Source organism: Vipera ursinii, assembly GCF_947247035.1.
Source record: "Vipera ursinii genome assembly, chromosome: 5".
Taxonomy (NCBI): domain Eukaryota; kingdom Metazoa; phylum Chordata; class Lepidosauria; order Squamata; family Viperidae; genus Vipera; species Vipera ursinii.
In genome coordinates, this window is record NC_139518.1 from 59,376,307 (window position 1) to 59,389,970 (window position 13,664).

The following is a 13,664-nucleotide window of genomic DNA, read 5'->3' on the forward strand; positions in this document are numbered from 1 at the left end:
TAGGACCCTTATTTGCTGATATCTTTGTTCCTGGCTTTGAACCAGAAATGTGGGTACTGCTGAGGCTGTATTATGATGCCACAGTGATGTAAGATGTCACAATACTTACATCTTACAATCTAAGATGTCACACTTATATGCACGCAGACCCTCCCGTTCATAGATTTTATTGATGCTGGACATATTTCTTTTATTTTTGAAGGAGAGTGCTGAAAATAAAGTTGGAAGGGGTTGGTGAGCTTCTCTTCAGCAGCTCTTGTTATTCCACATGAGTATTAGCAATAGACTAATGTAGCATTTTTGAACTTTTTTCCGAATGGCTTGCTACAAGCATTTTTATGGGAAAAGAAAGAATCACGTAGACTTGGTTCATTTCTCTTCCTTTGTTCCTGAAATGCCGACTTCAGATAATACAGCATGTTAGTAAGTAGAAGCTGATACAGTCAAATATAAGTTTCGAATGGGCAAGTGGATGGCAAAGAGAATTACTTCTTGGTGTAAGTAATCCTCAACTTACCACCACAATTGAGCCCAAAATTTAGGTTGCTAAGTGAGAAATTTGTTAAGTGAGTTTTGTCCCATTTTATGACCTTTCTTGCCACATTTGTTAAGTGAAGCACTGCAGTTGTTAAATTAGTAACATGGTTGTTAAGTGAATCTGGTTTCCCCATTGACTTTGCTTGTAATGTGAGTCCATTGTCAAGCATCTGAGTGTAAATCACATGACCATGGGAATGCTGCGACAGTGTGAAAAATAAGTGTGAAAAATGGTCATAAGTCAATTTTTTTCAGTGCTGTTGTAAGTTCGAATGGTTAGCTAACTGTTGTAAGTCGAGGACTACCTGTATTTGTTTCTAGCAAATGTCTGTTAGCAGATCAGCCTTCTCCAACTTACTACCATTCCAGAATATTCAGCTGTAAACCCTGTTACTTTTAGATAGCATGACTAAAGATGATGGGGAATGAAGTTCAAAACACTGAAGTGAACCAAGTTGGGAAAGGTTGCAATACAAGATTCCCGGTATTTCATAGGATGTGGATTATGCTGACTGAGGAATTCTGGGAGTTGAAGTCCACAAGGGGCCATAGTTCCCCACCTCTGTACAATAGAGCCTTGGCAACTTTAAGATATGTGGACTTCAACTCCCAGAATTCTTCAGCCAGTCTAGGGAACATTGCTCAAGAGCTTTTTCTTTGTCAGGCTGAGGCCACACTTCCTGTTTGCAAGCTGTGCTCCCCAGATGAAATGAGGGCGGGACTTAAACTATATTTATTGTAATTTAAATAATAAATAATAAACCTTTATTGTCAAAGTACAACATGTGTACATTGAGATTAGCTGAGCCTCCCCGCGTGCTCTCTCCCCCCAACACACAGTGACAACAAACCCTCCATCCTACCACACCTTGTGAACCAACTACACCACACACCGGCCTCCCAAGTCAATTCTGCATAAGATTATGTCTCATTTAAAAGCCTAAGAGCCCACGGATAAAAGCTATTTTTCAGCCTGTTGGTACGGCTGGCTATATTCCTATATCTCCTACCAGATGGTAGGAGAGTAAAGAGATACCGTCCGGGGTGTGAGTCATCCCTGAGAATCTTCCTCATTCTTCCAAGGCAACGAGCCCTGGCAATGTCATCCAGTGGTGTCAGGGAACAGCCCACAATGTCTTGTGCTGTGCTCACTACCCTCTGTAATACTTTCCTGTCTGCGGCTGTCAGACCAGCATACCAAACCACAATACCATACGAGAGGACGCTCTCTATAGTAGACCGGTAAAAGAGGGTCATTAGCTGTTGTTCTACCCTGTTCTTCCGCAAGACCCTAAGAAAGTGAAGCCTCTGTTGGGCCTTTCTAGCCACCTGGGTTGTGATAACTTTCCAGGTCAGATATTCACAGAGGTAGACTCCCAGAAATTTAAAGGAGGAAACTCTCTCTACACAGTCCTCTCCGATGTAAAGTGGGGCAGGTTCCTCCTTTTTTCTCCGGAAGTCTAACACCATCTCTTTCGTCTTGCCGATGTTTAGGTGCAAGTTGTTGTTACTACACCATATGGATAGTTTTTATACCTCCGCCCTATATGCTGTCTCATCCCCATGCAAATGATATTTAATGAATTAAATTAGTGTTTGATGATTCAGTACAGTTAATATGATTATTCAGTACATATTCAGATTATAATTTGGTAGCAAGCTTTGGAGAGACTAGGGGGCTTTTGTATGCCACACGGGGGCTTTTTTGGATCTTAACAGAAAGCAGAAGACAAAGAGGTCTCATGATATAGATATCATGATGACTGTGTCAACTCCTCGCAAGATACTGTTTTCATCTACTTAGCAAATGTCCCACTTTCAGGTAAGATAAAGTACATAATAGTAAGAGTAGAGGACAAAATCTTCACTTGTTTTTGCACAGGTTACAGTACTTTAAATAAAGAAAAGAATTGTATTCTTTTGAGAGGGAGGCAAGGTTTTACCTGTGCAGCTTTCCTTGGTATGGCATTAACTACACCTTTTTAACCTGTAGTTATCTGCTATCAGCTCCCTTTGTATCTCTGGGAGGACTTTCACCATCTGAGAAAGAAATAGCAAAGGTAAGTGTAATTTCTGGTAGCAATGGTGTCAAAAGAAAATGAGATGCTGACTGTTACAGAATATCTACCCCAAATTAAGTTAATGACATTGTAACCTCCTAAAATTCAATTATTCATTTCTTAGGACTGCCTTACCTGGACTGTTAGAATCCAAACGACCTCTTATTTATCTGAGGTTCTTCCATTAGAGTTATAAACTGAGGTGTACAGGCCACAGTGCAATTGTGTATACAATGCCAGCCATAGCTTATCTAGGTTTCTTAGTTCAGATATACGGTAAATGCCTTATCATATTTATAATTGCACAATCATTTAACTTAAATGAACTAAAGATTTTTTTAGAATATTCCTATGTATGTACAAGATTTACTAGCAAGAAGCAAAGAATATTCTACCCTACTAGAATCAATATTAAACATTCATTATCCCGTCTTTTTGCTCCTGGCTCTCAATTCCTTGACTGATAAGATCCCCTGCATTTCAAGCTCCATCCCCTCAACATTACAGAACCTTTTGTTTTACATTCAGGATGAGTTTTTCATGAAATCCTGTTTCTTTCACTGCCACCTTCAGTATTTTTTTGTTCGTTTGTCCACTGTCTTTCTCAACCGGCTTCTTGTCACCGAGATTAGTGACCACATTAATAACATAATATTAAGCCATGGTTGCTTAACTACATTTACTTTAATAAAGCACAGTTGCTGGGTTCAGACATTATGCTTTGCCAAAAATAAATCATATAATGACTAGCATGATATATGAACCATTTTTTATCACCTCACCTTCCATCAAGTTGTACTTTGTTCCTCCCTATTTATTTCTCCTTCTAGATGAATTTTTTGTTAACTTCCCACACACAGCTGCATAGCTTAGTAATATTTTATAGCTGACATTTTCCCCCGTTAAGAACTGGAATGCACGTTACCATTATAGAGGGCAAAGCTCAAACAACATAAGGGAGATAGCAGCATGTGTTTGAAATGAATGTCCTAGATCAGACATGTCAAACACAAGGCCCGGGGGCCGGATCCGGCCCGCGAAGTGGTTTCATGTGGCCCGCAAAGCCATCCTGGCAACAGTGAGGGAACGGCCCCCACTGCCTTGGCCCTGGCCCAGAGACCCTCCTTCTGCCAGAGACCCTCAGGTCTGTCCCACTCCTGCCCAGGCCCCCATAGGCACCCTTGATGCGTAGAGCTGGCCACGCCCACCCAGTAGGCCATACGCGCACTAGACACGCCCACCCAGTAGGCCACGCCCACCCCGGCCATACCCACCCAGCCCCCTGAGGGCAACCGCAGTGCTGATGCGGCCCTCAATGAAATTGAGTTTGACACCCCTGTCCTAGATCATCCTGCAAGCATTATATTTCATACCGACAAAAGAAATAACAATGAACAGATTGAGACTGACATGATTTTACAAAAGAGGCAAGCCTCTTCCCTTCTGGATAAAGAAGCTCAAGAAAATGGTTAAGGGTGTTACTGCCCTAAATTGCCTATAGGATATGGATTTCTCATTTGAAATTATAGAATTCATTCGAATGCTTGTGTTGCATTGCCAACCTACCTTTAACAACTGTTAATTAGAACTTTTATATAGCCTCATTCCTCAGATTACCTATTTCCAGTCTGATGGCTAAAAAGAGAAACCTAATCACACCAAAAGGTGTCACTTAAACTGGGTACCTTCAGCAAATGCTGCACCACCTTTACAGCTAAATCACCTTGTCAAGATGTATCTTTGTTGCTTCACAAAGACCCATGTCTAGCCTCCCAACCCATTTTTTTAAAAAAAAATATCACTGAGAATGATTTCATTTTCCTTTTGTTTTAGACTAGAGTGAAGGGAAGGATGTGTTATTATGTAAGCCATCTTACATAAAAACACATCAGAGCTCCCTTTGAAAATTTTTGGTAGTCTCATAGAGATTTGTTTAACAGTATTATAAAGAATTCACTTTCATTTTTTCTTCAATGGAAAAAACAATTGCCCAACAACTGTCATTATATCTGTTTGTCTTGCCTGAAACATGGGAGATGGGGATGGGAAGGAGGGAAGTAGGCTGAGATATCTGGAGGGCCCTTAATCCAGCAACTTGCTTCCAACACAAAAAATCAGTTTATCTAAAGAAAATAATAAAATTAAGGCGAGAAGCAACACTCAATTTTACTTCTAGGACATAACCATATTGGTTCTGAAATTTAGAGATTGCCTAATTATTTCCTTGATAGAGCAGACAACCAATATCCTTAGATAAAATGCTGAGGGGTTAATGTTTTTGTATAAGATTTCAGGACCCATGAAACAACGTTTCTTCCGCAATCAAGCTGGACCCACCAATCGCTGCCAATTTCCATTCAGTTCCCCCTGTGACTTACTAGGAATTTCACAAAGTAATAAAGCGAAACAAGCTGGCCTCCATAAGAACTTGATGAGAATAATGACAGGTAAGGTGATATCTAGAAATAGTGGCTGGGTTCAGTTTCCACAATAAGAGATTTTTTTTTGTTTTACCCTTCATTTGCTAACAAGTTATGATGCATCAAAGAAGTAAAACATATACAGGTAGCCCTTGAGTTATGACTAAAACTGAGCCCAAAATTTCTGTTACTAAGCAAGGCAGTTATAAAATGTGTCATGCCTTATTTTACCACCTTTTTGTCATAGTTGTTAAGTGAATCAGTACAGTGTTAAACGAACCATGCCATTGTTAAGCAAATTCAGCTTTCCCCCACTTGACTTTGCTTGTTGAAAGTTGGCTGGAAAGGTTACAAATGGTGATCACATGACTTTGGGGATGCTGCAATTGTTGTAAATACATACCAGTTGCCATGACTGTGGTCAAACGGTCATAAGTGTGAAAACTTTTTTGCAGTGCTGTTGTAACTTTGCGTCATCGTTAAAATGAATGGTTGTAAGTTGAGGTTTACCTGTAAAGGTTTAGTGGAAAGTGTTATTCTAATTGTATAATTTTGAAAAATGCTAGTGAACTGTCAGAAATCTATAAAAGATCAACTTAAGACAGGGGTATCAAACTGGCAGTCCATGGGCCAGATGGGTCACACACACGCACACTCCGGCTCCGCAAGGGCAAAAAAATATTGCGATACGTCACAAAACATCACAATACATCACGTGATGAGATCGAGTTTGACACCCGTGCCTTAAAACCAGATATTCAGATCAGGAAACCAGAGGCCAATTAATTTCTGTACTGGCCCAGTTATCAGAACACACTGGCAAGCCTTGGGTCTATGAGCCCACATTATCAGACATACTTCTATGACAGAGTTACTAATTAGAAAAACCAAAGGAATGCTGTGGGCATAGCATAACCTGATCTCAGTAAAGTCTCAAGCAATCTCACCTGATAGTCTTGTGCAAACATGGATAAAATGGGCTTGAATGATTCAGTATATTCCCAGCTGGTTGAACAAGTTCACCCAATGGCTTCTTATAGAATGGTTGTGTATTGAGTGATGTCCCCTAGGGGGTAATCTTCTGCCTTGTGCTATTCAAGAGAATTAGAACTCATTTAGGGAATGGAATTAAATTTACAGATAATTGTCAGGCTAGGAGAGTTGGTTAACACCTTAAAGGACAACTTGGTTTGTTTAGACTTATAAAGCCACCCAATTCATAACAACTCACAATGATATTAATGGATATGAACATTAAAGGGGCAAGAATAACTGGATCCTGAAAAGAAAACAAAGACAGGAAATAACAGTATAGGATTGAGGAGATCTGATGTAATGCATGAGCAAAGTATTTAGGGGTCTTACTGAATAACTAAACATGTACAAGCAGTGCACCAGACAGGCCAATGGAGCCTCAGAATGCATCAATAGAAGTATTGTTTCAAGATAATGGGAGCTAATTGATCAATTGTACTTTGGGTTAAATCAAAACTATTGCATCCAATTCTGGGTATTGCAGTGAGGTGGTCCAAGAAGTCAAGACAGTAACCATGACCATGTGTTTGAACCCCCAGCCCTTCTGAGCTGGGGCAAGAAAATTATTAGGAATGATAGGGATACAAAAATAAAGTATTATGAGGAACTAGGGATGTTTGCTTGACTACACAAGGATTTGAAATGAGATAGAAAATGGGATCACATCTACAGACCAGTCCTTGTGGTTGTGTTCAGATAACTCACTTTGATCATTGTGTATTCAGTTAACAATAGCAAATTCATACCCTATAGAATAGCATTCCTTCTGATGATCTAGCTTATGTTAGGTGCTAAAGACCTAGCTTTCTCTCTCAGGGGTTGGATCAAAAGGTCTTGTGAACCTGTCAAGATTTGTTGTTTTGTTGAATTGCTTGCTTTATCATTTTCTATATTTTATTTTTGTAGGATTATTTCTCATTTTAATTGTACACTCCCTTGTCAAGTTGGGAGCCACAAAATTTATCAGATTTATTTGCTGCCCATCCTGTCTTGAGGGAACTCTGGGCAGTTTACAACATTAAAAGCTATAAAGCTATAAAGCTGTAAAAAACATAAATATTTCTAAAACATAAAATAGAATTACAATCAAAAGTAATTACATGGCCAAGCCAATTTTCTGGGTTGACTATAAAGAACAGACAGAGATACAGTGAGGTTGGCTGTTTCATTGGTGTTGTAAAAAATTATCCATTCTCATCAATTTTCAGGCATTTAGCCTAGCTATCTGCAGGCAAACTTAAAGATTCCATTAGCACAGATAATGGTATAATGTTAAAGAAACACAAGTGCCTCTCCCTTACAGATCATACATTGAATCAATGGCATATACAGTAAATATCTGTGCTACCTTATAGTTGCTGAAATGCTTCCTTGCATTTTTTCCCCAACTGTCCAGTTGATAGCCCTGTGCCTCTGAGGGAAGAATTTGGGGCCTGGAAAAAAGGTGCAGAACTTCTTGATGAATCCAGCGGCCAATCTTTTTCAAGTATGCCTCCCCAAATCAAACCCAGACCCAGGTAACAGCCAGAAGTGGTTCTTAGTATAACACTGCACCAAATGCTTCAATATGGGAAATATTACTAGCTTATCTCTGGCTTATAGAGGCTAGAGCAGGTAATGTACCATATGAAAACAACCAGAAATGATGGTTCCATTATGCTTAGTAGTAAGAATAGATTTCCTACTTATAGAGATAATATATCGCTAAACATTTCCAAACTGTTGCTTTTCTAAATAGACATTTTGGAATTTGAAACATGGGCAGAAGAAGGTTTGTAAAATTTCATATGTCACTGTTTTTTCAAACTTGGCAACTTTAAGATATGTGGATTTCAACTCCTGCTGGCTGGAGAACTCTTGGAATTGAAATCCACACATCTTAAAAGTTGCCAAGTTTGAAAAACATATCAAGGTAAGGATTACAAATTAAGCAATGCAACACATATTTGGACTGTGCTATTTGTAAGATAGTCAAACTATAGGGTGTATCCTATAAATAAGAAAAGCATGAGGCAAACCAACAGGGTTTTACAGTTAGTGCATGCTGATTTAATTGGTCCTCAGGCGCCCTCACTTGAAGGAGCTAGGTACATACTAGTCTTAGTAGATGACTACACCAGGTATGGGTTCTGCTATTTAATAAAGAACAAAACTGAAGTTCTACAACAGTTTAAGCAGTGGGTGAACTTTGTAGAGAAAAGGTATGGCCATAAAGTATTCCAGCTATAAACAGACAGGGGAACAGAGTTCATGTCTGATAATTCCCAAAGATGGCTGAGAAATGTAGGCATAAAGCATAGACATACAAACCTATACACACCAGCAGAAAATGGAGTGGCTAAAAGGAGAAATGGTATATTGCAGACCATGAAGGACTCATTGCTGGCAGATGCAGGAATGAGTAACACGTACTGGGGAGAAGCCATAAAAACAGCCAACTATTTAGTGAACAGGGTATGGAGTGTTCTTATCAATGAAACTCCATATTACATGTTATATGGAAGGAAACCTTCATTAGCTCACCTAAGGACATTTGGCAGTTATGCTTGGGTGCATATTCCCAAAGGCACCAGAAGGAAAGGATAGCAAAAGGCCAGGAAATGTAGATTTGTAGGATCTGAGCCAGGTTCCAAAGAGTATAGATTTTCAGATGGAATGAAGAAAGTTGTATAATCAAGGTCTGCCAGTTTCTCAAAATAATTGGAACAGGGTGCATGCTAACACTGAAGTGTTCATGCCAACAAGTAGCGTTAGTTCTAAGGAAGGAGAGGCTACACAAAGCCCAATGAAGGAAGAACAGGATAGCAGGTCAGAAATAGCAGGGATAGATGAGGATAGACCTGAGATAAAGAGAGAAGTCACAGAAACACAAAAACAGGTGATACCAAGGAGGTCTGAACGTAGCAATAAAGGTGTATCTCCTGATCGATTCACAGCAAGTGGGGTTAGAGCACATAGCGTAACGGATGAACCTCATAATTACCATGAGATGCTATATTACCTCAAGTAGAAAAGAATAAATGGAAGGACACACTAATGAACTGCATTATAAGGCAGGAATGTACACAAAAAATTGTTTAATTGTTCAAGCTAATATATTGACTAAACCTTTAAATGTAGGCAAGCATCAAGAATGTATAAGAGCATTTGGGTTAACAGCTGTTAAGCTTTAAGTGGGAGGAGTGTCAAGGTAATGATTTAGAAGCTAACCAGCTTGTATAATGTGAGATGAATGATGCAATGTTAGAAATGACTCAGCAGGAGACTGTATCCCTTTAAGACCTTGAGTATAAAAGGGAAGGCCTTGCTGAAGTCTTTCTCTCTCAACTCTTTTCTACTGTAATTGCTGTGTGTTGGAGTTTGCTGTATACCACGTGTATGTATTTTGTTCCTAGTGTATATTGTAGATAGTGTATGATAAACCAACATTTAATACAGACCACTATTTGCTGTATTTACTCCTGAGTTACCTCAGCACAATAAGACTGTGCCTGCTCTGACAAAACACCTATGCATGTCCATCACCCATGTATCGGATGTCTCCCAAATGCATAATTGCATGTTGTTGTTGTTGTTAGTTGCAAAGTCGTGTCCGACCCATCGCGACCCTATGGACAATGTTCCTCCAGGCCTTCCTGTCCTCTACCATCTTCTGAAGTCCATCTAAGCTCACGCCTACTGCTTCAATGATTCCATCCAGCCACCTCATTCTCTGTCATCCCCTTCTTCTATTGCCCTCAATCTTTCCCAGCATTAGGCTCTTCTCCAGTGAGTCCTTCCTTCTCATTAGGTGGCCAAAGTATTTGAGTTTTAGCTTCAGGATCTGGCCTTCTAAAGAGCAGTCAGGGTTGATCTCCTCTAGGACTGACCGGTTTGATCGCCTTGCAGTCCAAGTACATACCTCATTATGTATTTGACATAATACATGCATTTGGCTGAACAATATGCAACTGTGTATGGAAAATTATCTTTAGTTATTGGGTTAGTTTCAAAGTAAACTGCCATTGGTCCTCATTGATAAGTTGAAACAAAGTTGGAAAATAAGCTTTTTATGCATATTATATGTTAGATCCACATTAAGTTAGATACATTGATAAAAAATTAGCCAACTGCTACTGCACTCTGCTATAATCTTATTACTCATAGGGCTGACTTTCTAATATCCAGAGAGATTCACACAGATCACTTTACACTTTGTAATTATTACTGCATTATACTGGCAATTTAAGTTCAGATCAAAAATATCACTATTTTTCACTTAAGTGCAATCCTCCAGATGCTTTGGGGCTGTAAATTCTACATTCCATGCCAGCATGACCCCCACAATTGTAATCCTGATACCTCTGGTTTGGGAAATTTAATTTACAGTATATTAGATAGATGATGACTTTTAATTGAATTAAGGTCATTAAAATCTGGTTTCATCACCCGTTTTTCCCCCAAGGATAATCTCCCACCAAAGACTTCCCAGTCAGATGCTTTTCTCTTATACACAGAAAATCACAGAAGGCATGGAACCAGGTAAGCAGTCTGATCTGAGATACATAAGGTGCATGACTGATTTTTCATCTCTAGAGAACTAGCTATGGCTTTTAACTAGCTTCCATTTGTCTCTTCAGATGTAACTTTGAACTGTTTGGGCTATGAATGGGAGCTTCATCGAATGTATTTATTTAAATCCCATGTCCTTTCACAACTTCTTGCTGAAGCAACACAGAATAGTGATTCCTCAAACACAAGGAGCTTATTGAAACCTAAAAAAGGTATTGGTAGATGTTCCAAAATTTATTTTTTATATGTCTATAGAAGTGTTTAAGACACTGTGGTCTTAATATATGTCATCTTCTAATTTACTGGATTCATAATGGTTTACAGCCAGAGAATTTCAGTGATGTTTACTGACTCTAAGTCATAAATCTACAGTCATATTTTCCAGCTGGGATCAGAAGGTAAAATTAGGGTTGGCATTTCCCTACAGTATATTTATATTTCTCCATCTTGTATATGAGCAATCAAGACGTTCTAAGATAGAAAATCTTAGAAAAATGTTTACTTCTTTGAAAATAACAATTAACTATCATGAACTATTAAACTGTTAGTATATTAGCGGGCAAAATATCTTAATGAAAAATAAATTATTTAGACATTTTTCTCTATTCACCATTGCGTTGAATAAGGTGCCTTTTTATAGTGTCGTAATTTCTGTGTTTCCAATGTTTTTGGCAGAAACCCGTTGTTATAAACGCTATCTACTAACTGGTCATAAGCATGATGAATTCTGGAAACAGAAGGAAAAAATGCCAAAAGTCACCATTGCTCTGGAAATCAGTGATCAAGATGTCACTCGGTTTGGTAATGCAAACTATCTTACTCTATAAATTGACTACTTGTCATAGATATTAAGGCGTTTCACAGGCCAGTATAAGGGAAAAGGTTGTATCTCTCATTGTAGTACCTATACTGTTTAGGAATTTTTTAAACCTTTTCCCACTTCATCATCTAGACTAAGTAATTTAAGACTGATTTTAAAAAAAACTTTTAAAAAATAATAAATATTTGGAACCAAATAAAATTCCCATTTGTGATAATTAACTGTGTTGGTTGGGATGCATGGGAACAAGTCTAATATCTATCCTGTTGACAAGCATATGATATTAATAATACCTGGAAAAGAATGGACTCAGTCTATTCCTCAGACTCAAACTTGCATGGAAACGGCTATACTGAACTCAGGGCCCACTTGTATTTTATGTCTCCCACCAGTCTGTATAGTTTTGTGTTCCCTAAATGTTGAGCAGCCTTTTCAGAATCTGCTTTGGTCTAGAATGCATGGGTGACTGAGAAAGGCGTTCTTGGTATCCATCTATTGTTTGCTGTATTGGAGCAACTAATGTATACATAGTGAGAGTTCTGTAATAATCTCAAAGGTGCTTTTTTCCCCAAAAGGCAACTGGATTTTCTTAGTTTTTTTTTAAAAAAATTCACTTCTCATCCAAGAAGCTTCTTCAGTTCTTTTTTCAAAGAACCCTCCCCAAAAGTCCAGTTGCCTTTGTGTGTGTGTGTGTGTGTGTGTGTGTGTGTGTGTGTGTGTGTAGAACACTTTTAAGAAAACCATGACCTGAATGATTGAAAATCTCCTTAGACATTCTACAGTAATCTGAATAAATATTCTGTTCTGTTCGGGAGCAGGGGTAATGCTGATATCTTATTATACTTATAACTACATGTTTATTGGCATATTCTGTTGATACGATGAAGCCTTTGCTGTTGCACTCAAGAACATGTACAATTCTGAATCAGAAGTGAATGAAGAAGATGTTCTGGGAATTCTGGCTGCAGCAGAAGTGTTACAGTTCCCTAGCCTTTTCCAAAAGTAAGTAGATTTATAACATGCCGTAACATAATTTGCTTGAGATTTGGGGTGTGAGTTGTGCCATGAAACTTCTCTTATTACAATAATGTTATGGGTGGGATGTCAGCTTTCATCAGCCAAAGTCTACCCCCAAACTGTGCTTCAAAATATAGTTATATTTCAATGCCAAGGTCAGGAATTGGAAACTTGTGGCCTCCTAACTTTTTTTTTATGGCCTCCTAAATTTTGATGAACTTTTGATGAATCTACCAGCACAGGAGATAAAGAAGATAAATTCAGCAATATTTTATTTATTTGATTTTCATTCCACCTTTATTACTTTGTAAGTAACTGAAGGGAACAAACATATACAGTACTTCTTCCTCTTCTGTTTTCTCCACAACAAAAACTCTCTGAGGAGAGTTGGGTCGAGAGAGTGACTGGCCCCAAATCACCCAGCTGGCTTTTGTGACTAAGGCAGGACTAGCTGACTTTTATGTCTAAGACAGGACACCCAGCTGGCTTTGGTGTCTAAAGCAAGACTGGTCTCTTGGTTTCTAGGCCAGCACCTTCACCAAGATGACAGCCATCAGAAACATTTCTGCAAGTCTCAGAATTTCTTTAGCCACCTAGTGGGAAATCCTGGAAGTGTGTCTCAGTGATTCTTCAGAGAATCATCTTGAAGAAGACCATTTCAGAATTCCGTATAGAACTGTAGATTCCCCATGCCTGATCTAAACTATTGTTTCTCTAGTAATATTGTAAAGCAGCCTTCACCAAACCTGCAGGCTTCCAAATATGTTCCAAGTTAGTTCCCATAACTTCTAACCGCAACTGAGCACCTCCATTGATCATCCCAATCTTTTGGGATTAAGAGATATCCAATATAATTTGAGGACTTCCAGGTTGGAGAAAGCTACTGTAGAATAATATATCAAGCAGATTTGCTTATGTTAATCCCCCAATAAGGTGCAGTGATGTTTTGCATCTTCTCGTATCTGAGATTCTAAACCAGGTTTTAAATATCATTGGCAAAAATTTCTATATTCCCATACCTCTTTTGAAGCCAACAATATTAGAGTGAGAGAATGAAATGTATCTCTCTCACCCAGTAAGAACATAAACTCATGCTCTCTGCCTGCCAGGAAATGTTGAATGAATACTCCACATTAGTTTTACACGTGTTTTATAAAAATCTGACGCCAAAATTGACTTCTTGAAACAAAAATCTTAGTAGTTTATGGATCAAACATATTTTTA

The 13,664-nt window shown here is 38.6% G+C and overlaps 1 protein-coding gene across 1 annotated transcript in view; it reads left to right on the top strand.

Moving 5' to 3' along the window:
- Positions 1-316: 316 nt before the first annotated feature.
- Positions 317-13,664, top strand: part of BTBD16 (BTB domain containing 16) — a gene marked incomplete at both ends in the record, with an annotated part of 37,288 nt that continues 23,940 nt past the window's right edge. The window contains 9 exons of the mRNA XM_083364891.1: positions 317-423; positions 2,531-2,597; positions 4,885-5,044; positions 7,449-7,569; positions 8,762-9,058; positions 10,497-10,573; positions 10,672-10,815; positions 11,279-11,404; positions 12,311-12,425. Coding sequence (XP_083221017.1) covers positions 317-423; positions 2,531-2,597; positions 4,885-5,044; positions 7,449-7,569; positions 8,762-9,058; positions 10,497-10,573; positions 10,672-10,815; positions 11,279-11,404; positions 12,311-12,425 — 1,214 coding nt within the window. The remainder of the gene's footprint in view (positions 424-2,530; positions 2,598-4,884; positions 5,045-7,448; positions 7,570-8,761; positions 9,059-10,496; positions 10,574-10,671; positions 10,816-11,278; positions 11,405-12,310; positions 12,426-13,664) is intronic.